The sequence below is a fragment of the Chiloscyllium punctatum genome, chromosome 3, assembly GCF_047496795.1.
Source record: "Chiloscyllium punctatum isolate Juve2018m chromosome 3, sChiPun1.3, whole genome shotgun sequence".
Lineage (NCBI taxonomy): Eukaryota > Metazoa > Chordata > Chondrichthyes > Orectolobiformes > Hemiscylliidae > Chiloscyllium > Chiloscyllium punctatum.
Genome location: NC_092741.1, coordinates 15,051,227 through 15,076,727, shown reverse-complemented (window position 1 = coordinate 15,076,727; position 25,501 = coordinate 15,051,227). Strand labels below are relative to the sequence as shown.

The 25,501-nt window shown below is 41.5% G+C and overlaps 1 protein-coding gene across 1 annotated transcript in view; it reads right to left on the bottom strand.

Moving 5' to 3' along the window:
- Positions 1–25,501, bottom strand: part of LOC140453953 (dynein axonemal heavy chain 8-like) — a 1,210,036-nt gene that overhangs the window by 649,145 nt on the left and 535,390 nt on the right. Inside the window, exons 27-29 of the mRNA XM_072548830.1 lie at positions 15,474–15,615; positions 4,185–4,433; positions 1,933–2,126 (exon numbers count right to left, since the gene is read on the bottom strand). Of these exons, the coding sequence (XP_072404931.1) occupies positions 1,933–2,126; positions 4,185–4,433; positions 15,474–15,615 (585 nt within the window). The remainder of the gene's footprint in view (positions 1–1,932; positions 2,127–4,184; positions 4,434–15,473; positions 15,616–25,501) is intronic.

Sequence of the window (25,501 nt, the reverse complement as noted above, 5' to 3'; positions counted from 1 at the left end):
TCTGCCATTTCAGACAAGTCCAGGAGAATGACACCACCAAACACATCTTGGCTTTACTTGCCTGTCTGTACTTTGCAGGAACCATTCACTCCTGGACACTGTAGTCCATTCCTTGATGACCACCAATACCAACCCACTTCTCATGTAACTGCAGAAGGTGTAACACTTGCCCCTCCACCTCAACCTGCTCACCATCCCAGGACCTAAAAACAGTCTTGCCAGGTGAAGCAGCATTTCACCTGTACATCCTCCAATCTGTTCTATTGAATGCTCTGCACCTAGTGTGGCCTACTCAACACTGGAGAAACTAAACCCAGACAGGGTGACTGCTGTGCAGAACACCTCTGGTCCATGTTCAAGCATGACCCCAACCTTCATGTAACCAGTCATTTTAACAAAGCATCCTGCTCGCATGCCCACTTGTTTGTCCTCAGCATGCTGAATTCCTCGAGTGAATCACTGGAGGAACAACATCTCATCTTCAGACAATGCACTTTACAACCTACTGGATGTAATATGGAGTTCAACACCTTCAGGTTGTGAACTCACTCCCATTTCTGCCTTTTCTTTTAGCTTTATTTGTTACATTCTCTGTAACCAGGTCCTCTCTCCCCTTCCCCACCTACTGGGACTGTGTGTTCTTTTCAGTTCGACAGTTGGACACCATTATTTTGCCATTCTCACATTCTAATCATTTAATCTGCACTGTCAGCACCCTTTCTTTTCCAACACTCCACCTCTGCTACTCTTACATAAATACTATTCCCTCCACATTTCATGTCAGCTCTGATGACGAATCATCTAGATTCAAAACGTGAGCTTGCCGTCTCTCCTTAGATGCCTGACCGCTGAGATTTCCAGCATTTTTTGTTTTCAGTAAATCAAGGGTGTGTTGTTGATGGGATACTCGCCTTCATGGAGTTATTTCAGTAAACAGTTATAAAACATCAACTTAAAAAGCTAATCTTGTTACAAAAGGGGAAAGAAGAACACATAGACGGAGGGAGACCTGGGAAAGCTGTTCAGTAGTCTTTATTCCAAAATCTATTGAGATTCTTCTTGCTGATCTGAAGGTTTCTTCTCAGCCTTCCTTTTCAGAATGCTTTCACTGATTTACAAGAGGCACAGGGTAGGTAGGTCACACAGAAAAGATCTCTTATCAATTAAAAGATGGAATGCTGAAGGATAGATGAACTGTCTTCTACATGTTTAAATTGGCTAACTGCAAAGAACAGAAAGAGCTCCTGGCTGATGGAGACCTAGTAGTCTGTTTGTTGTTCCAAATCCCAAGTTGTACATTTACCTGACAATCCTCACATAGTTATTGGCAGGCAAAGACCCATTGTCATTGATAACTGGTCAGTAATCCATAGACTGACCAAGCTCTTGCTGCCAGCCAAAGCTCCATCTGAGTACAGAACCCCTCTGCTTCAGTATATCTGCAATTAACTTCAATCACCGTTTCTTCAAGCAGCTGTTTAAATTACGCTTGTTATGGGTGTCAGGTTACTTGATTTTCAAAATATCATTGCAAACCATCAGTTTTAAAACTGTTATTTCTAATGTCAGTTCACAATTTAAAAACACACAAAAAAATTAGAAGATATACTGTTCACATATAGACAGAAAGTAGAATGCTCTTGAGTATATTACTAAACTTCATCTAAACATTTATTTACATCATATTTACTGTGTTCTCTTTGTCTGTCCAAATAGTTACTTCAAATAATCGAAAGAAAATAAGTAACCTTAATTGCATTTAAATCAATTTTCTCCAAATTTCCAACGTCTCCTTCACAAAAATGCAAAAGTTGATTGGTGGACTTATGTTGAAAGTTTGTGGGAGGAAATAACACAATGAATTGGCAAAAGAGAAATTCAAGGGTTTGTTTTTTTATATAGATGAGGCTTAAATAAAAATATTTGTATTACCTTAATTGTTGTTTCTCTGTCTTCTATCCAAAGCATTTTAAATTTTTGAAAACTTTCCAGTGAACTGGAGATAGTATCCCTCAATGAGTTGACAGAAGTAGACAGTAGTACGACTAATTTGTTCACATCTTTGTGTTCTGCCACATTGTGATAAAAGTTCTTCAATGTTTTTATATTTTTGCTTTCTGTTACTTCTGTTCAAGAGAACAAAATTAACAACTTAACCAAAAATAAGATTATTTGTTTATCCAATGCACATCACTTGTTAAAGTCAGGGACCATTTAATTGGCATTGTTTTCCTGCTGATAAAAGTGCAGCAGGATACAACCCAGTCAACTTAACTAAAAAAGGTTGACAATAAGTCCCATAATAAGATCATAAGTAGTAAGACAGGAGTAGGCGCCTGGTCCCTTTAGTCTGTTCTGCTATTCAATAGAATCATGGCTGATCTGACATTCCTCACATTCACTTTCTTGCCCTTTCCCTGTAACCCTTGATTCCTCTACTAATCAAGAATCTATCTCATCCTTAATTATACATAAGGACTCTGCTCCGATAGCTCGTATGTGACAAACAGTTCCTCGTATCCCCATGTAGGGAAACAGCCTCTCAGCATTTACCCTATCAAATCTTTAAGAATCCTAACTCAAAGAAAAATCTCATTCTTATAAATTTCACCAAGTAGAGTCTCTATCTGATTGGTCTTTACTCATAAGACAATCCCTCCATACCGGGGGAAATCCCAGTGAAACATCTCTGAACTGCCACAAATTAAATAATATATTTGGAGACCAAGATTACTCACAGACTTCCAGATGTGGTCTCACCAGCACCATGTGCAGTAAGACTTACCAACTCTTATACACCAACCCCTTGAAATAAGGATCAACATTCTGTTGCTATCATGGTAACCTAATGTATCTGAAATAACTCCACAGAGGCTGGTATTCCATCAACTTTATTTACTCAATGCATTGTATTGATACTGGTTTGGCTTCCTCAGAGCTAGCTCTCAGCGTGCCCAGGACCTTTGACGCTCCTGAATATATCTGTCAACCAGATCTCCCTGAATAGACCAGGCTAACAACCCCAATCAGGAAACTCAAATTCTAAGGTCCACCTGGCTGACAACATTGAAATCACTACATCCCTCCCCCTCTAAGTCCGGGGACATAGGCCTGCACTTTATCTGGTAGCGTCTCTTGGGGTATTTTTGCAGCTGGTTTGGCTCCTCCGACTCAGCCTTGGATAAGGGCAGTATGTACATGATTGGAGCCCCCTTTTGCATCTGGAGCATCTCAGAGCAAATTTATCCTCTTCTTCAGTCTCAGACTCTGAGATTTCTTCAGCGTTAGATGGAGGGGGAGAACCCATGGGTTCCAAAGCATTTCCGGCTGTTCTGAGGAGCAAGGTATGTTTTCTCTCCAGCACATTTGAGAGTTTGCAGCTTTAATGTGGTCCACGCACTTGTTCAGGCCTGTCTCACCGACTCAAATTTGAATGTCATGGGACCTGACCTCACATCAACCATGCATTTTAACAATCAGGGCCATTTCTGTGGTTTTGGCACCAGACTTTGTTCCCTGAAGCAAACTGTCTCTATCACTCTGAGAAGTCTTGCATCTGGCATTGGCATTCCTGATGCTGCTTAACCATCCATCCAGGTCTGGAAAGATCAGAGTTAACTTGGTGCAGAGTCTTCTCCCCATTAGCAATTCTGCTGGAGCTATCCCTGTCATTGCATGAGGAGTGGTCCAAAAATCAAAAATCAAAAAGGAACTGGAACAGATTGGTATCAAGTGAAACTATAGGCTGTTTCTTCAAGCATGCCTTTGAGCTTGGATTGCTTTTTTTGCCAGACCACTGGATGATGGATGGTATGGTGCTGTCCTTATATGCTGATTGGCATTCAACATTTGGGAATACTCAAATTCCCTGCTAGTAAAAGATGACCCTTTGTCTGTGACCAGCATGTCAGGAAACAGTTTATTGTAAAAGATGTTTGCAGATTTTCTTTTGTCTTTCCAGTATTTGAAGAATGAGCTTTACACATGTCCAACCAATTTGCCTGGGTGTCCACATTGAGCCCATGATAGTCGATATGTAACCGAGTCCACAGTTTACTTGGCCATTCCCATGAGTATGGGGAGTTGCTAGCAATAATTTTCACCCCTTGTTGGCACTCTGAGTACTGACCCACAAATGTGACTAAGCCTGCATCCAATCTTGGCCACCAGACATAACGTCTCACCAACATCTTCATTTTGGACACCCATGGACGACCCTTGCGGAGTTTGCCCAAAATCTGGGCAACAACCTTTGCTTGGGACAAACACTCTTGCTCCCCATAATATAATGTCTTCAATGTGACCTGGTTTCACCAGGCCTAGAGAGGTTTCAGTTCTGGTTGTGATGGTCCTTTTTGCTTCCTCCATCACCAGTAGCTGTTTTAGTTTTGCCAGGAATGTATACTTTTGCATCCACAGTCTGATATTGTCAGCTACAACAGGAAGGCTATCCAGAAAGACTCAAACCAGAATGGAACTTTTCTAGCTGGGGCATCACCGGTGGTGTATCTGCCAGCAGGAGGCACCTGAAGGCATCTGCATTTGCCAGTTGCCTTCCTGGACAGTGTTCCACTTGTAATTGTATGCATTTAGAATGAGACTCCACTGCCAAATGTTACCTGAAGCTATGGGCAGAATGGCCTTGTCCTCTTTGAGTAGCCCTTGGAGGGGTTTACAAATTTACATCTGTAAAGGTATTGATGGAACTTTCTAACATCAAAGTTACTGCCAAACTTTCCTTCTCTATCTAGCGGATTTGCACTCTGCATCAGCCGAAGCCTGTGAAGCATTTGCTATTGGCCTTCCTCTTCATTTGGTTATCTTGAGTTAACACTGCCCCAATGCCATACAGCGAGGAATCACATGCCAGCACCAGATCACACTTATTATCATAGTGTGCCAACACCTTAGATGATGATAGCTGCTTCTTCACTTCTCTAAAGGCTACATCTTGCTTGCGAGACCATTTCTAGGCTGACCCTTTTTCAACAGTAAATGTAAAGGTGTCAGGGTGGAGAACAGGCTCTGTATGAACCTTCTGTAATAATTCACCAATCCTAGGAAAGACCTACTCTCCAGTACAGACGTGGAGCTGGGGCACATTTGATCATCCTCTCTTTATCTTCCAACGGGTGTAACCTGGTCTTGTCGACACTTGGGGTGCCTGAAACACACAATTTTCCCTTCTAAGCCTTACACCTGCCTTGGAGGAACATCTAAGGGCTATGCCCAAGTTCTCTATGTGCTTTTTATTTGTCTTCCCTGTTATTAGCATGTCATCCAGATAAATGGTGGTAGACCTTGTAAAATGTTCTCCATTCTCCACTGAAAAATGGCACAGGCTGATAATATCCCAAATGGCAGTCTTATATATTGGGACAAACACTTATGGGTATTAATTGTAGCATACTACTGAGAATCCTCTAAACTGCAATTGTAGGTATGCATGGCTCATGTCCAGCTTTGAGAAGTACAGCAAATCGCTCCCCACACACCCCTCCCCCATCCACCAACCAGTTTTGCATAAAGTGGGTGGCACGGTGGCACAGTGGTTAGCACTGCTGCCTCACAGCGCCGGGTTCAATTCCCACCTCAGGCGACTGACTGTGTTGAGTATGCACATTCTCCCAGTGTCTGCGTGGGTTTCCTCTGGGCGCTCCGGTTTCCTCCCACAGTCCAAAAATGTGCGGGTTAGGTGAATTGGCCATGCTAAATTGCCCATAGTGTTAGATGAAGGGGTAAATGTAGAGGAATGGGTCTGGGTGGGTTGCGGGTCGGTGTGGACTTGTTGGGCCGAAGGGCCTGTTTCCACACTAAGTAATCTAATAAGTCTTCTATACGAGGGATTGGGTATTTATCCTGCTGTGAGAAGTGGTTTGTCATTTGTTTAAAATCCCTACAAAGGCGAACTTATCTGTTGCGCTTCACAATTGGTATGACTGGTGCTGCCTTTTCTTCAAGCTGTACTGGTTTGATGACTCCTTCATTTTCCAGCCTCTTCATTTGCATGTAAGGCAAATTGCATTGTCTACTTTGCAGAATCATGGAATTGCTCCCTGGTCAACATGCACAGTGGCCTTGGCTCCTTTCCCTGAACTAGTCCCTAAACTTTCCTGAAAAACATCTGGGTATTTAATTTGGACTTTGAATTGAAAGATATTGAGCCAATTAAAATGAATTGTTGTTGTTTTGAAGATGCAGTTGTACTGTATCTTTAAGAAAGTTAAAAGCTAGCAAAACTACCTGACAGCACCAAGTGTTCTGAACAAGATACAATGTAACCTTTTGGTCTAGCAGCTAGGGTAGCTGGTTGCCTGGAGACAAAAACAAAATCAAGTGCGGCCAGTCAGTTTAGATTATACCCCCCAAAAAACTAAACTCCAATCAAGTTTGAATTGAGTACTTTGACAATATTAGAAGTCAATGACACAATCCGATGCTTTGGGGGGTATAAGACCAGGAAAAATTGGGGGAGAACTGCGATAAGACCTACAGATGTAGGTTGCTAATCAGAACTGAGAGGTACTGTCCAGAGAAGGAGTTTGCACAGAGAAAAACATCGACACTGAACTGGAAGTAAACAGTTACAACACAGGGTAACCCTTGCTGCTTAATTTAAGCCAGCAACACAGAAAACATTTATCCCATGCAGTAATCTGTGAAAGTTCGAGGGGCCAAGAACTATTCAAAGTAAAAATTAACAAATTTATTTCTTAAAGTATAACAGTTAACAATTAGCTAACAACTATTTACAACTCCTTCCTCTCACCTATCTTTTACCTTCCCTTCTATAAACGCACGATTAAGGTTTACCAAAAATTCAAATTTTCAAAACCAGCCAGATGTTGAATTTTCTCTTATATTTTTTGTCTTCTTTTCTTCTTCTGAGGGATTTCAGTTTCACAGGTTACTGATTGATAAAGGTACCTTTGAGAGAGCTATTTTTCCAGGCAATCTATAAATGCTAGTGGCTTCACAGTTCTCCTCCTAACTGTTCAATTTTCCCAGGTCTTATACCCCCAAAGCATTGGATTGTGTCATTGTCTTTGAAGATGGTCAATATACTAAATTCAAACTTGATTGGAGTTTGGTATTTTTCGGGGTATAATTTAAACTAATTGGCCTAATTCGAATTTGTTTTTTCGTTTCCAGGCAACAAGCTAATTGAGCTGTTCGACCAAATGTTACATCATATCTTGTTCAGAACACTTGGTGTTGTGTCTTGTAGTCCTGCTAGCTTTTAACTCTCTTCAAGGTACAGTACTCCCACATCTTCATAACAAAATACACAGAGGAAGACATAAAGAGAAGATTCGATGGTTGGCTGGTTTTGAAATTTGAATTTTTCAGTAAATCTTAATCAGGATTTTATTGAAATAGTATTATAGGAGGGAAAGTAAAAGATAGGTTAGAGGAATGACTTGTAAATTGTTGTTAGTTAATTATTCTCTATTATACTTTAAGAAATAAAGTTGTTAATTTTTACTTTAAATTATTCTTGGCCTCTCGAATTTTCACAGATTATTGCACGGGTTAAATCTTTTCTGTGCTGCTGGTTCAAATTAAGCAGAGGGGTTTACCCCATAACAATCTCAACCAATTTTGTCCTAACAAGCTTGAACCCAAGCCTTTCACTACAGTCAGTGGTAACTGAACCAGCTGTTCTTATATGAGACTGGAATTGAAGTTATACTCTTCGTCTGTAAAGGTTCTCATTCTAGCTAAGATCAAACTTCGGGATTAGAGTGCAGATTGTTAAAGTCTGATTCCGCAATCACTGATACAGCTGCACCAGTATCAATCTCCATTAGAACTGGGGGACCACTTAGCCAGACATTTATTTTGATTGATTCAGAGTTGGACGTTGCTAAGCAAATTAACTGTTCCAAGCCAAATGAAGATGGGCTTTCCAGGGTGTGCGCTCTACTGGATACTGGACTATGAGTTTTCTGACACAATTCAGGCCTGGTGTGACTGTTTTGCTGTCTCAAATCCGTATACCAGCAGGAACTACAGTGGCTTGCCGACCCACATCCTGAAGAAAATGTTAACTATTTGGTTCAGGCATGGCTTTGTTTTTGGGTTTTGCTGTGGGCTGAACTAGCGTACCTCTGATCAGGATATGAGCTGAATGAGGCCATGCAATTGCCTTCATTCAAGTAGCATCTCTCAAGCTCAGTCAGCCTGATGAGGACGTTCACTTCCATTTATTCCTGATGAAGGGCTTTTGCCCGAAACGTCGATTTCGCAGCTCGTTGGATGCTGCCTGAACTGCTGTGCTCTTCCAGCACCACTAATCCAGTATTTGGTTTTCAGCATCTGCAGTCATTGTTTTTACCTCGTTCACTTCCATTGGCATACGCTGCAACTCATATGCTCCACTTGCTGCATTTTCTAATGAGAACCACAGTTGTACTGATTGTTTGAAGTCCAGCGTCAGGTATTAGGTGCTTTTGCATGTCCACATGATTAATCCCACATACTAAATGGTCTCTCAGCATCTCATTAAAGGTTAATCCAAAGTCACATGCCCCTGCCAATCATCTTAAACTCGTCAAAAATTCCAATATGGTTCTTGAATTGCAAAATAAAACTGATGGCATCTCAGAATTGGAGGAGATGTGGGGTCACAATATTCCTTAGCTAAACCTGTCAACTTTTGAATGATTTTAGTATCTGGTGCCTTAGAAAATGTTGGGTGCCTGATAACCAAAAAAGCTACAGATCCAGAAGCTGTCAGGCAAATCACTCGTTGCTTTTCATCTGTTCCAATGTCAGTTTTTTAAGAAAAAAATAACGCATTCTTTTCATATACTGGGTCCAATCTTTGATGGCAGGATTGAAATTGTCAAGCTTCTCATAACATGATGTCAAACATGCTTACCCCATCTCAATAACAACTGTGGTGAGTGAATGTCTTCAAGTATATTTTTTTCCTTGTAATACTGTTGAAATAATTTCACAGATAATTCCAATAATCCCACCACCAAGTCACTCTTTATGTCAATGTGGAGAGTCATTGATGCTGATCCAGCTTCCTCAGGGCCAGCTGTCAGAGTGCCAAGCTCTGTCTATATTAGTCAGCCAGCACTCCCTGATTGGACCAGGTTAACAGCTGCAAACAGGGAACTCATACTCTATGAGATCTGCCTGGCTGACCTCATTACAATTACAACAGCACCCATGTGCGAGATTTCTGTGTTTTGTGCACAATGCCAGGTTCCATTGTGTTGCAGTTTTCTCCAGCTTTCTCCATTTATATAATGCTCTGTTCTTTTGGCTTACCTTCCAAAATGAAGTTCACATTTTCCCATATTATACTTGATTTGCCACCTTTTTATTCAATTTCCTAACCAATCAATATCTCTCTACAAACTCTTTCTATCCCTCCTGCAAGCTACCTTTCCACCTACTTTGTATCATCTACAAATTTGGCTATTGTTCATTCACTTATTTCCAAGTCATTAATATCTTGTAAACATTCATGATCCTAGCACTGATTCCTGTGGAACTCCACTGGTTATGAGTTGGCAGCCTGAAAAATAACCATTTATCTCCACTTGCTGTTTTCCTACTCAATAGCCAATTCTCCAACTACACCAATAGACTACAACCAACATCAAGACCTCTTATGACTTAACCTTTGTGAGGTACCTTGTTGAATGCCTTCTTCAATTCTAAATGCAACACATCTAGTGGTTCCTCTCTATGCACTCTGGTTGAGACTTCCTCAACGAACCCTCCAACCCTGGCAACATCCTTGTAAACCTTTTTTGAATCCTTTCAAGTTTCACAGCATCCTTCCTATAGCAGGGAGACCAGAATTACATGCAGTTTTCTAATAGTGGCCTAACCAATGCCCTGTATATTTGCAACACGACCTCCCAATTCTTATACTCAGTGCACTGATCAACAAAGGCAAGCATAACAAACACCTTATTAAATATACTGTCTAACTGCAACTCCACTTTCAAGGAACTATGAACCTGTACTCCAAGGTCTCTTTGTTCAGCAACACTCCCTTTGCCATTAAGTGTATAATTCATGACCTGATTTGCATTTCCAAAATGCAGCAGCTCCCATTTATCTAAATTAAACCCCACCTGCCACTCCTTGGATCACTGTCCATCTAATCAAGATCCCATTGTACTCAGAGGTAACCTTCTTCACTGTCCACTACACCTCCAATTTTGGTGTCATCTGCAAACTTACTAACCATACCTCCTATGTTCCCATCCAAGTCATTTACATAAATGATAAAAAAGCAGTAGATCCAGTACCAATCCTTTACACACACACCACTGGTCACAGGCCTTGAGTCTGAAAAGCAACCTTCCACTACCCATTTCTGTCTTCTACCTTCAAGCCAGTTCTGCATCAAACTGGCGGGTTCTCCCTCTTTTCTGTATGATCTAACCTTGCTAACCAGTCTACCATGAGGACCCTTGTTGAACACCTTACTGAAGTCCATGCAGATCACACCCATCACTCTGCTTTCATCAATCCTCTTTAATTCTTTAAAGAACTCATCCAAGTTCATGAGATAGGGTCTCCCATGTACAAAGCCATGTTGACTACCCCTTATCAGTCTTTGCCTTTCCAAATACATAGAAGTCCTGTTCCTCAGGACTCTCTCCACCAACTTGCTGACCACTGATGTCAGTCTCACCGTTCTATAGTTCTCTGGCTTTTCCTTATCTGATCTTCTAGTTCAGCAGGCAACTTTTTTGCAATCTTAGTTCTCTGCCAAAATACTAAGTCACGCCTTCTTATGAATCTTAAATAGTGGCACCACGTTAGCCAATCTCCAGTCTTCCAGCACCTCACATACGGCTATTGATGATACAAATATCTCAGCAAGGAGCCCAGCAATCACTTCCCTAGCTTCCCATAGAGTTCCAGAGTAAACCTCATCAGGTTTTTCTTGACGTTGCTACTTATTTCCCTACGTTGTCTATTTTCCAGATACTTTTTTACAGTAAAAACAATTGCAAAATACTCGTTTAGTACCTCTTCTGTGGTTCCACACATGGAATTGCTAATTTTGCCTTGCTAATCTTTTAAGTGGCCTTATTGTCTCCCAAATTAGTCTTTTGTCCTTACTGTATTTGTAGAATTCCTTTAGATTCTCCTGAACGTTTTTTTTTACCAAAGCTATTTATGTCTCCTTTTTGCCCTCCTGATTTCCCTCTTACATGTACGTCTAGTGCCTTTATTCTCTTCTAGGGATTCACTCAATCTCTGCTGTCTAAACTGGTGGTAGGCTAATTGGATGGTATTAGGCAAGAACTCTTAAAAGTTGATTGGGAGTGAATGTTTGCAGGCAAAGGGAGGGCTGGAAAATGCAAAGCCTTCAAAAATGATATAACAAGAGTCCAGAAACAATGTTCCTGTTAGGGTCAAGGACAAGGCTGGTAGGTGTAGGAAATGCCAGGTAAATAGAGAAATTGAGGTTTTGGTAAAGAATAACAAGGAAGCATAAATCCTCATTTATTTTATCTTCCCAAATCACTGACTACATCACTAACGTTCCACCTCCCTTTCTAGATCTGAATCTGACCCATTTATCATATATACTTGAGTAAAAGTCAATCTCATGTAAAAGTCGACCCCTTATTTTTGGCTAAAAAATCTGGAATTTTCCATGTGTGTCATGTAAAAGTTAACCCTAGCTCTTCACAGATAACAGATCAACATTTGAAAGTCAAGGTATTATCCTATACATAAATGTTATGATAAGGAAATGAATTTTGTTTTTTATACTATTATGTGATTTGACATACAATTCACACCAATTCAGCACCATTCACCTAGATTCAGGTAAGAACCAACCTTGTACGCTACAGTCATATACCTAGATGAGGTTTTGAAATTTCTACATCATTTTTTGTAAAAATGCCCTCCAGAGAAAACAAAAAACATACATCAGTGTTTAAACTGCAAGTTACTGAAGTTGCAGAGAAGACTGTATAGCAGGAAGAGAATGTTGTGTTTGAGAAGCTTGTGAGAGACTGCAGAAAGATACAAATCAATTCAGACAACGCTACTTTGGAAGTCATGCCAACAGAGAGAAATTTAGCAAGTGGCCACAACTGGAGAAAAAAGTTGCTGAGTTGGTACTTGAAAATTGTCAAAATGGAACATGTGCTAGTCCAGAAAAGCATCCAAATCCACGCACGAAACAAATCAAAGAAGGATGGAATTTCGGGTTTTAAGGCAAGTGCAGGATGATGCACAAGGTTCATGAGAAGGCATGACTTAGTATTTTGGCAGAGAACTAGGGTTGCTCAAAAGTTGCCTGATGAACTAGAAGATCAGATATAATAGTTTTACCAGTTTGTAATAAAAAATCGGCAGAAGGGAGGCTACAAGTTATAAGCATTGGAAACATGGACAAAACGTCTATTACTGTGGACATGCCAGAGAATTGAACTGTGAACCAAAAAGGAGAAAAATCAGTATTGGTGAGAACCACTAACATAAGAAAAGTAGGTTCACTTTAGTTCTTTCTTGCATGGCTGATGGCACCAAGTTAAAACTGATGGCTGTTTTTAAGAGAAAAGCTTTGCCAAAGAGGAAATTTCCAAAAGAATTGTCACCTATAAGCATCCAAAAAGCTGGATGGATGAAAGTGGATGTAGAAAATGGATAAAGGAAATTTGGAATTTACAATCTGGTGGATGATGCAAGGAAAAGAGTTTGCTCGTCTGGAACCAGTTTAGATCACATCTAGTGAAGAATGTTGTTAATAAAATCTGATCACAGAACACCAACGTGGCTGTAATTCCTGGTGGACTTACAGTGTTTTGTAACCAATAGATGTTGGTATCAATAAGCCATTTAAGGACATGATGAGAATGAAGTGGAATAACTGGATGTGTAATGGAGAAAAAAACATACACAAAAGAAGGCAGCTTCATCACTGCCAGTGAGCTGTGAATGGATCTTTGATTCATAAAAGGAAATAAAACCTGACACTATTTTCAAATCATTCAAGAAATATGGAATTTCGAATGCATTGGACTGTACAGAGGACGCTTATCTATTGGGTGTCATTGATGAAGAAGAAGCAGAAGATGTGCTACTTTTAGCTACGGACAGCCAAGATGAAGAAGATGCTTATGATGGTATCATTCATCCTGATGATTATCAAGCTTTATTTGGTGCTGAAGAAGTTGAACAGTGTTATTTTGCAGAATTTTAATGAACTTTATATTTGACATGTTTAATTGAATATGTAACATGCAATTGTGATTTAAAGTCATTATATTTTTGCTTCATTTTTTGTATGCATAAATAAAAGTTTATTAATTCATTTTTGTTTATCCAGTGATTACTGTAATTCGTTGTGTTTTTTTCTTTATTCATTTAGAGATCAATTACGCTTCTGCTAATGACATAATATTTTGGGACTGTAGCATGAATTTTAGCCCCTCTAAAGTAGTATCCATGTAATAGTCGATTCCATAAATGTAACCTTAAAATGTTGTCTGAAAAATTTGACTTTTACACAAGCATATATAGTAAACCTACACTTAGTTTCCATTTCCTTGCTATGTTAGTTTAAAACCTCAACAACATAACTAGCAGAAGCCCCCACAAGGATATTTGTCCTACCTTCCGTAGGAACAGTCCCAAATCCTCAAGAATCTAAACTCTTCCCTGGTACACCATTTCTCCAGCCACGCATGCATCTGATCTGTCCTCTTATTCCTGTACTTGCTAAAATGTGACACTGGGAGTAATCTTGAATCTGAGGTAATTTAATAAACCTACTTCATTACTCAACACCAGGTCCACATAGCCTGTTCCCTGGTTGGCTCCATGATATATTGTTCAAAGAAAATATTCTGAACTAAAAGAAACAAGAAGCTCTAAGAAATCATCCTTGTTGACTTTTAATTAGTTTAGTTTCATTCTTTTATCAATATTTGTTTGGAGCTGTGAACTGAAAACTGTGAACTAAAGCAGTCCTTTGGACTTTGGACAACAGTTTGTATAAAAAGGGAAGAGAGAACAAATAAGCTATCATTTGTTTGTATGGTCAGGTCTCAAAATTAATTGCAAGTTGGTTCTTGATCAGAAGATTCTGCAGATGATTTGACAACAGTGAAGAACAGTATTTTTTTAAACAGAGAGCAGCTATTTGGCCATCAATGAGATCGGTACTTGGGATCTGGTTTTAGTGTGTCTGGGAGAGACCTTACCCTCGAGCTACAACTATGAAACCAATGTTCCAGAAGCTGTACTTGGAGACACAGTTTGGTGTTTCCCATATACAACAGGAGGAGTAAAGTAAACCACTGCTTTGAGCTCTCCTGCCATTACCTACCCATTTAGATTAAACCTTTAAAGGGCCCTTAAAAATCAAATAATATCAATTACTTTGGGCCTTTCTTCCTTTGACCTGTTAAAGCAGACTATACAGTCGGCCTTACAAACTATATACCAGAAAATAAAGACTTTGCCAACTACAAGCAATAATAGTATTACATATACTCACCCAATTAGCAGCTTCTACTTGTCTCGTGCCACTACTGATGGTGTCATTATGACTTTGTTTGACTGTTGCTTGACTAGCTTGTGGGGCAGTTCTCCCATTTTAGCAGAAATAGAAGGACTTTTAGATTAGATTACTTACAGTGTGGAAACAGGCCCTTCGGCCCAACAAGTCCACACCGACCTGCTGAAGCGCAACCCACCCAGACCCATTACATTTACCCCTTCACCTAACACTATGGGCAATTTAGCATGGCCAATTCAGCTAACCTGCACATCTTTGGATTGTGGGAGGAAACCGGAGCACCCGGAGGAAACCCACGCAGGTACGGGGAGAATGTGCAAACTCCACACAGGCAGTCACCTGAGGCAGGAACTGAACCCGGGTCTCTGGCATGGATAACTGGCATGGATAAATCTTTATCATTTCTAATACCTAGGTTGATACTGGGTAATTTGTCTGGCTTTATTCTGATTTAATTTCTCTGTAGCTCAAGCTTTTCAGACGGCATTTAAGAGTGAAACTTTATGCTGGGTCTGGAGATTTCAAGACTGGGTCAAGACAGCAGATCTCTTTCTGTGAAGCATATTTGTGAACCGAATTGGTATTTATGCCAGTTCACTGGTTTCATGATCATCATTACTGAGACTAGCTTTTATTCCATCTTTTATTCTAGATTTTTGGTTTAGTTTTTGTCTTGATATTCCAATTTTCCATCAGGAGAGTTATGAAATTGTAAAATTTAATTTTATTTCTAATAAGCACAGGACATATGTGACAATGACAATTTATTCAGCTTTGAGATGTGGGTATGCCAGAATTTATAGTCATCCCTTTTTGCTCGAGAGGTTATTGGGAAGCTGCCTTCTTGAACCATTGCAGGTGTTTTCAAAAATGATGTTAAGAACATGAAATATTTTTAAACAGAAAAATATCACCAGTTTCAATAGTCACGTCCTTTTTTTTCAAGCACCTTCTAAGTTTTGTGCATCATCAGCATTCTCTTGGTGATTTTTTGATTGCCTCCAATGTAGGACCTTACGGCTCACATCCAAAACCATCTGGATTGTCCGGTTAATTGCATGCTGAATATCATCCAGATTTGGTACCATAACCTATAGCACAAAAGGTAATGTCGTGGTAGGGTTAAAATAGGGTTAACTTGCAATTTTGCATTAAAAAGACTGAATTTCAAAAGCATTTACCTTAACTTAGATTCATTCCAAAAAATGGTGTCTATATCACAATTTTACAGGACGACCCCACTGAATGAAAATTATTTCCAAAATATAACAAACTGATAAATACTATTAATGCATGTATAGGTAAAATTGTCTTCGCCCTAGAGGACTGCAGGATCACTCTCTCATTAGATAAACAATTGGTGTTCAGTTTACCTTCAGAGACAGCACACCTCAGGTGAGGGGTAAGGTTGAAAAAGGAGGATCTCAGCTAATGTGAGAATTGAACAAATACTGGTGGCTTCATTTCGAAGCTCCTTGGATGCTGCCTGAACTGCTGTGCTCTTCCAGCACCACTAATCCAGAATCTGGTTTCCAGCATCTGCAGTCATTGTTTTTACATACCAGCCATCCAAGCCAACCAATTGGTGTATATTGGTGTGTCAGGGCCACTGCTTAGAGAGTCTGACAGCATGGAGATAGGCTCTTTGACCCAAACTAGTCCACACCAATCAAAATATCCATCCATGGTAACCCATTTCACTGCACTTGGCCCATATCCTTCTAATCCGTCCCTATCTATTATTTGTCCAAATGCCTTTTAAATGTTGTTAATGTATCCGCTTCAACCACTTCCAGAGGCATGAGAGAGGAGCTGGGTAGAACTGACTGGGAGAGGACTTAGCAGGAAAGACAATGAAACAGCAAGGCAGGAGTTTCTGGAGGAAATCCAGGAGACACAGCAGAGATTCATCTTGAGGAAAAAGAACTATGGTACAGGGAGGATGAGGCAACCATGGCTGACTAGGGAGTCTGGGATAGCATTAAATAAAAGAGAAAGCATATAATGTGGTGAAGGCAATGGGAAACCAGAGGATTGGGAAGTTTACAAAGATCAACAGAGGGCAGCAAAAAAGCAATAAGAAAAAGAAGATTAAATATGAGAGTAAGCTAGCCAGTAATATCGAGAAAGACTGTAAGAGTTTCTTTAGTTAGCGATTTTTGAGAAGATTTGTAGCTCAGGTTGATAAAAATTATGTAAGTTAGGTCGCTGAACTTGAAGGTTTGTTTTCAGACATTTCGGCACTACGACGAGGCAACATCATCACAGTTTCCGGTAAAGCGCTGGTGGCATGTCCCGCTTCTCTATTAAAAAGTCTTGGTTGCTTAAGGTGAGTAATGTCATTTCTGGTTTTTTATCAAGGGAAGATAGGTAGCATCTAAATCAATGTGTTTTGTTTATTGATGGAGCTCTGGTTAGAAACAATGCCTCTAAGAATTCTCGTGCGTGTCTTTGTTTTGCCTATCCTAGGATGTGTGTGTTGTCCCAGTCAAAAGTGGTATCCTTATTATTTGTATGTATAGAAACTAGTGATAGTGGATCATGTCTTTTGGAGGCCAGTTAGTGTTCATGTATCCTGGTGACATGTTTCCTGCTAGTTTGTCTTGTATGGTATCTTGTAAATGATGTTAGTTTTGCTGGTGGTATCTAATGGATCCTTTAGGTTCATTAGTCGCTGTATAAGTGTGTGGTAGGTTTGTGGGCTGCCATGATGCCAAGAAGTCTGAGTAGTCTGGAAGTCATTTCTGATGTGTCTTTGATGTAAGGTAATGTGGCTATAGATTTTGGTGGCATTGTGTCTGCTTGTTTGGGTTTATTTCTGAGGAATTGGCGGACTGTGTTTATTGGGACATAGTTTTCTTGAAAACTTTTTATAGATATTTTTCTTTGGATTTTTGTTTTCTTGGGTGCTGCAGTGTGATGTAGCAATATCCTGACAGGCATAAAATTTACAAAAGAGGAGGACAGCAACAGACTCCCATTCCTAGAGGTGACAGTTGAACACATAGTTAACGGTGAGCTTCAAACCAGCGTCTACAGAAAAACAAGAAAACACAGACCAAATACTTAACTTCAAAAGCAATCATCCCAACACCCACAAACGGAGCTGCAACAAGACATTAGACTACTTAGACCCCTTGGTATTACGGTAGCCCACAAACCTATGAATACACTTAAACAGCAACTAATGAACCTAAAGGATCCATTAGATACCACCAGCAAAACTAATATCATTTACAAGATATTATGCAAGAACTGTAAAAAGCACTACATCCGGCAAACTAGTAGGAAACATGCCACCAAGGTACATGAACACCAACTGGCCACTAAAAGACATGATCCACTATTACTAGTTTCTACACATACAGACAAATAAAGACACCACTTTGACTGGGCCAACAACCACATCCGAGGACAGGCGAAACAAAGACGCATTAGAATTCTTAGAGGCATGGCATTCTTAGCAGAACTCCATTAATAAATACATTGATTTAGATCCTATCTACCTTCTCTTGAAAACAAAGAACTGGAAATGACATTACCCACATTAAGAAATCAAACACTTTTAATAGAGAGGTGGGACATGTCACAAGCGCTTCACCAGAGACTCTCACTGATGATGTTACCTAGTTGTGGTGACAAAACATCTGAAAACAAACCTTCAAACTCAGAGAGCTAACTTACATATTTAGTTTCTTCAGATATATAAAGGGCAAAAGAGATGCAAAAGTGGACATTGTGGTTGTGTTGGAAAAGCACAGCAGGTCTGGCAGCATCCAAGGAGCAGAAGAATCGATATTTCAGACATAAACGCTTCATCAGGAATCAATATGATAAAAATTTGCTTCAACTTGAGGCTGAAAAGAAACCAGAAATTGGCTAATTTTGGACAGTTTCATGGAGGGTTTCTTTCTGTAAGCTCTAGCGAGGTTTCTCATGCAATTCTCCTCAGCATGTCCCATTAGCTATGTACCACACCTCTATATTGCCATGCACATGCTTTCTTGGCATTTTGGTATTGTCCCTATCACTGATCATTAATGCCAGGGTTAAATTCCCACCTGAGCAGATATATCTCATAATACATCTGAAAAAGCTGATGAAAAGTATTTGCAAACCTCTGTAAGGGAGTGCTATTCTTTCTCTAATGTCCAATGTAGCTTAACATCTATTCATTATTCAATGTGGTACCACTAGACACTGGAAAGCCTTCAAAACATGAAAATGTTCACTTTTATTCAGTGCTATGAAGTTGAAGGTACATACTGTACCTCTAAAAGTAAAAGAATGCTTTTCTGAACTGAGAGATTACAAGTGCCCACGTATATGACTAGATGGCAGTCCCAGAGTGTACTCGAACATTGAAAATACATAACATTTGGCAGTGAACTGGATACCTGCAATTTGGTTGCTGTTTTGATAACAATTTTAATTTAACCAATTAGTCTGTTATGCCTCAGGATGCTTGCTAAAACCCAATCAAGTTTGAATTTAATGTTTTGCCAACATCAAACCAATGAGACGATCAATGTTGGGGGTGGGGGGGGGGGTGCAGTATAAGAATGCGGACATTTTGAAAACTGGTCAGTGAGCAAAAGCCATAGGGAAGAAACTGCTGGAGAGCTAACTGCCAAACTAACACTGAAAATGTGTTGCTGGAAAAGCACAGCAGGTCAGGCAGCATCCAAGGAACAGGAGAATTGACGTTTCGGGCATCAGCCCTTCTTCATTCCTGATTCTCCTGTTCCTTGGATGCTGCCTGACCTGCTGCGCTTTTCCAGCAACACATTTTCAGCTCTGATCTCCAGCATCTGCAGTCCTCACTTTCTCCTGCCAAACTAACACCTTGCCCTCAAAGAAATTAGAAAACAGTCTCAATCAAAGACACCTTTTCACGTGAAATATACTCACAGTAAAGAGAAAGAAGACAACCAGGGAGATCAGCAGCCAGAAGAGTGAAGACACAGAAGAGGACAGAGACTGTGTGATTTTGAGATTAAGTTAATGTAATTTTAATAACAGTTTTATTGGAACAGTATATTTTTTAAAGAGTTGGAGTCAGATAGTAAGCAGTTAAGAGATATGGGGGCTTGGATTTGTGAAGTTTTTTTGTTTAATAGACTATTGTAGACTAAAAAAATGATTTTTTTAAAATAGTGGAATGTGGGAATTCTTTGTCATTCATATTTTAACAGATTATGAGGCGAGGTGAGCTTTTCTGGGTGCTTGGTTTAATTAACAGATGGATTCAACCTACCGCTTTGTAACAGTTTGGGAGCTCACCATCTGAGATTTGGACAAATTTGAACAAACTGGGGTATGAAAGGTCCCAGCAGATTTAAATACATTTCAATTAGTGTCCGAGATCTTCATTGCCAAGCAGCAAATCCAATATGGCTTGCCCTCTAGTTGACGTTTTGGGCAAAAGCCCTTCATCAGGCTTTTGCCTGAATCGTTGATTTTCCTGTTCCTGGGATGTTGCCTGACCTGCTGTGCTTTTCCAACACCACTCTAATCTTGACTCTGACCTTCAGCATCTGCAGTCCTCATTTTCACCCAAAAGTGGACATTGGGCCAGTGGTTAGCACTGTTGCCTAACAGCGCCAGAGACCCGGGTTCAATTCCTGCCTCAGGCGACTCTCTGTGTGGAATTTGCACATTCTCCCTGTGTCTGCGTGGGTGTGCTCCGGTTCTCTCCCACAATCCAAAAATGTGCAGATTAGGTGAATTGGCCATGCTAAATTGCCCCTAGTGTTAGGTGAAGGGGTAAATGTAGGGGAATGGGTTTGGGTGGGTTGCGCTTCGGCATGTCGATGTGGACTTGTTGGCCAAAGGGTCTGCTTCCACGCTGTAAGTAATCTAATATAAAAAAAGACGCTCGAGAGGTAGCAGTGGGGAACAAGGAAATAGCAGAGGAACTGAATAATTACTTTGTGTCAGTCTTCATGGTGGAAGGCACGAGTAATTTCCCAAAGATTCAAGTGAGTAAGAAGGCAGAGCTGAGTATGGTGGACTTCACCAAAGAGAAGGTGCTAGAAAAACTGAATGGCCTGAAGGTGGATAAATCACCTGGACCAGATGGACTACATCTAAGAGTTAAAAAGTCATAGAGTCATAGAAATGTACAGCATGGAAACAGACCCTTCAATCCAACCTGTCCATGCCGACCAGATATCCCAACCCAATCTAGTCCCACCTGCCAGCACCCGGCCCATATCGCTCCAAACCTATCCATATACCCATCCAAATGCCTCATAAATGTTGCAATTGTACCAGCCTCCACCACATCCTCTGGCAGCTCATTCCATACACGTACCATCCTCTGCGTGAAACATTTGCCCCTTAGGTCTCTTTTATATCTTCCCCCTCTCACCCTAAACCTATGCCCTCTAGTTCTGGACTCCCCGACCCCAGGGAAAAAGACTTTGTCTATTTATCCTATCCATGCCCCTCACAATTTTGCAAACCTCTATAAGGTCACCCCTCAGCCTCCGATGCTCCTGGGAAATCAGCCCCAGCCTGTTCAGCCTCTCCCTGTAGCTCAGATCCTCCAACCCTGACAACATCTTTGCAAATCTTTTCTGAAGTTTCACAACATCTTTCCGATAGGAAGGAGACCAGAATTGCACGCAATATTCCAACAGTGGCCTGACCAATGTCCTGTACAGCTGCAACATGACCTCCCAACTCCTGTACTCAATACTCTGACCAATAAAGGAAAGCATACGTTCTTCACTATCCTATCTACCTGCGACTCCACTTTCAAGGATCTATGATCCTGCACTCCAAGGTTTCTTTGTTCAGCAACACTCCCTAGGACCTTACCATTAAGTGCATAAGTCCTGCTAAGATTTGCTTTCCCAAAATGCAGCACCTCGCATTTATCTGAATTAAACTCCATCTGCCACTTCTTAGCCCATTGGCCCATCTGGTCCAGATCCTATTGTAATCTGAGGTAACCCTCTTCGCTGTTTATTTCACCTCATGTGCTCGCATCCAAATCATTTATGTAAATGACAAAAAATAGAGGGCCCACCACCGATCCTTGTGGCACTCCACTGGTCACAGGCCTCCAGTCTTAAAAACAAGCCCCCACCACCACCTTCTGTCTTCTACCTTTGAGCCAGTTCTAAGGGAGAAGCTGAAGAGATAGTGGAGGAGTTAGTGGTGATCTTTCAAGAATCACTAGAATCAAGCAGGGTCCCATGACACCCCTGTCTAAAAAGGAAGTAAGGCAACAGACAGAAAATTACAGACTGATTAGCCTAACCTTGGTCATGGGTAAGGTCCTGGAGTCCATTGTGAAGGATGAGGTTTCTGAATACTGAGTAGTGCATGGCAAAATAGGGCAAAGTTAGCATGGTTTCATCAAGGAGAGGTCATGCCTGACAAATCTGTTAGAATTCTTTGTGGAAGTAATGAGCAGGTTAGACCAAGAAGACCCAATGGATGTTATCTACCTGGACTTCAAGGAGCCCTTTGACAAGGAGCCGTACAGGAGGCTACTGAGTAAGATATGGGCCAAGGTGTAATAGGCAAGGTGGTGGCATGGATATGGATTGGTTGTCTGGAGAGAGTGGGGATAAAAGGGTCCTTCTCGTGATGATAGATGCTGAAAGGGGTGCTCTGCAGGCTCAATGTTGGGACCACAACCTTTCACTTTATATATAAATGATCAAGATGAAGGAACTGAGGGCATTCGGGTGAAGTTGGCAAATGATACAAAGATAGGTAGAGGGACAGGTAGCATTGAAGAGGTGGGGAGACTGCAGAACGATTTGGACAGGTTAGGACAGTGGGCAAAAATGTAGCAGATGGAGTACAATGTGGGAAAGTGTGAGGTCATGCATCTTGGTAAGAAGAAGAGGCATGGACGATTTTATAAATGAGGAGAAATTTCATAAGTCCAGGATTAGCTGTAGGTAAGCTTGCAGGTTGAATCAGTAGTTATGATGGCAAATGCAACAATGGCATTTATTTTGAAAGGACTTGAATATAAAAGTAGGTATGTATTTCTGAGTCTATATAAGGCTCTGGTCAGGCCATATTTGGAGTATTGTGCGCAGATTTGGGCCCCATATCTCAGGAAGGATGTACTGGTCCTAGAGTGTGTTCAGAAGAGGTTGACGAGAATAGTCCCAGGAATGAAAAACAATGTATGAGGTACATTTGAGGACTCTGGGACTATGCTCAATTGAGTTGAGAAGGATGTTGGGGGGATGTCATTGAAACGTAGAAGCACTGTATGGCTTGGACAGAGTGAATGTTGGGAAGATGTTTCCATTGTTAGGAGAGACTAGGACCTGAGGCCACAACCTTAGAGTAAAGGGAAGACCTTAAGAATGGAGATAAGGAGAAACTTCTTCAGCCAAAGAGTGGTGAATCTATGGAATTCACTGCCACAGAAGGCCATGCCATTGAGTGTATTTAAGATTAAGATAGATAGGTTCTTGATTGTCAAGGGGATCAAGGATTACAAGGAGAAAGCAGGAGAATGGAGATGAGCAACTTATCAGCTATGATTGAATGGCGGAGCAGATTCAATGAGCTAAATGGCCTAACTTCTGCTCTTATGTCCTATGGTCTTATAATTAGAACATTATCAGGTTTTGAATATGGAAAGCAAAAGTCCCATTCACATTAGCGAGAAACTCTATGTGCTTTTTGTGTGGTCAAGGCTTTAGACAATCACCTGGCTTAAAAAAAAGTGGCATGATAGCTCAGTGGTTAGCACTGCTGCCTCACAGCACCAGGGACCTGGGTTTGATTCTAGCCTTCGGTGACTGTCTGTGAGGAGCTTGTAAGTTCTCCCCGTGTCTGTCTGGGTTTCCTCCCAGCGTCCAAAGATAAGCAGGTTAGGTGGACTGACCATACTAAATTGCACACACTGCCTTGAGATGTGTAGGTTAAGTAGATTATATATGGGAAATGTGGGTTATACGGATAGAGTAGAGGGCTAGTTCTGGGTGGGAGGCTCTTTGGAGCGAAAGTGTGGACTTGATAGACCAAATGACCCGCTTGTGCGCTAAAAGGATTCTTTCCTGCTTAATTGTCCTGAAGGCTATTACTGAGACTAGCCTTATATTCCAGATTTATTAATTGAATTTCAATGCTACCATCTGCAGGTTGGAATTTAAACCGAATCTCCAGATTTTTCTCAAAACAAAGAACTGTGGTTGATGGACATCTGAAACACACAAGAATAGAAATTGCTGGAGAATTTTGAATGCGAGCAGCAGCGGAGGTAAGACGAACCCGGAAGACTGCAGCTAAGGTAAGGCAGTTTTTTTAAAAATTACTTACCGGTAGCGGACAGCGGTGTTTTCCCTTTCACAGAAGGAGCGGGAGCAACGGGGGAAGCTTGAGGACCAGAGGGGCAGCCGGGAAGGTAAGCAGTGAGTATAAATACTCACCCTTTGACGCCAATGGCCATTTTGAGTGTGAGCAGCAGTGGAGGTAAGATGAACCCAGAAGACTGCAGCTAAGGTAAGGCAGTTTTTTTAAAAATTACTTACCGGTAGCGGACAGTGGTGTTTTCCCTTTCACAGAAGGAGCGGGAGCAGTGGGGGAAGTGACAAGGACCAGAGGGGCAGCCGGGAAGGAAAGCAGTAACCATATATATCAGCAAGGCAGCTAAACCCGAGACTCTACAACTTTTAGATTAGATTAGATTACATTACATTACAGCGTGGAAACAGGCCCTTCGGCCCAACAAGTCCACACCGCCCCGCCGAAGTGCAACCCACCCATACCCATACTTCTACCCCTTACCTAATACTACGGGCAATTTAGCACGGCCAATTCACCTGACCTGCACATCTTTGGACTGTGGGAGGAAACCGGAGCACCCGGAGGAAACCTACGCAGACACGGGGAGAATGTGCAAACTCCACACAGAGAGTCGCCTGAGGCGGGAATTGAGCGTTTTTTTTTTTTTTTTTCTCTCTTCACAAAAAGAGCGGGAGCAGCAGAGGAAGTGACGGTAAACAGAGGGGCAGCCGGGAAGGAGAACGGTGAGTATAAATACTCCCCCTTTAATTCACCAACGGTCATTTGAGTGGGAGCAGCGGCCGAGGAAAAACGAACCCGGGAGACTACAGCTAAGGTAAGACAGTTTGTTTCAAAATTACTTACCTGTAGCGGGCAGCGGAAGTGAGGTTGGAGCGCATAGCTGGGCGGGAAGGCAAGTGATTAGTATTTGAGTGGGTGTGTTCTAAACCCCAGGTCCTACTCCCGTAGGGCCTCCCTCCCACCCTCCTCCTCTAACCTAATTTTAAAGTCCACAGGTTATTGATTCAGTGGTCTTGTTTTTGGAGACAGTGTACAGTCATGGCAGCACAGGCGGTGGAATGTTCCTCCTGCAGGATGTTTGAGGTAGGGGTGACCACCGATACTCCTGCCGACTTCGTGTGCAGGAAATGCAGTCAGATCCTGATCCTCACCGAACGAGTTAGGGAACTGGAACTGGAACTGGATGAGCTGAGGATTATTCGAGAGGCTGAGAGGGTGATCGATAGAAGCTACAGGGACATAGTTACGCCAGAGAACAGAGGTAGCTGGGTAACAGTTAGAGGTGGGAAGGGAAAGAAACAGGCAGTGCAGGGTTCCCCTGTAGTCGTTCCCCTAAAAAATAAGTATGCAGCTTTGGAAACTGTTGGGGGGGACAGCCTTGCAGGTGTAAGCTGCAGTGAAGGGGTCTGTGGCTCTGAGATTCAGAAGGGAAAGGGGGAGAAGAAGAGAGCGCTAGTTATAGGGGACTCTCTAGTTAGAGGGACGGACAGGCGGTTCTGTGGACATGGGCGAGACTCTCGGATGGTTTGTTGCCTCCCGGGTGCTAGGGTCCGAGACGTCTCGGACCGTGTCTTCAGAATCCTTAAGGGGGAGGGTGTGCAGCCAGAAGTCGTGGTACACATTGGCACCAACGACATAGGTAGGAAGAGGGGCGGGGAGGTCATTCAAGAGCTCAAGGAGTTAGGC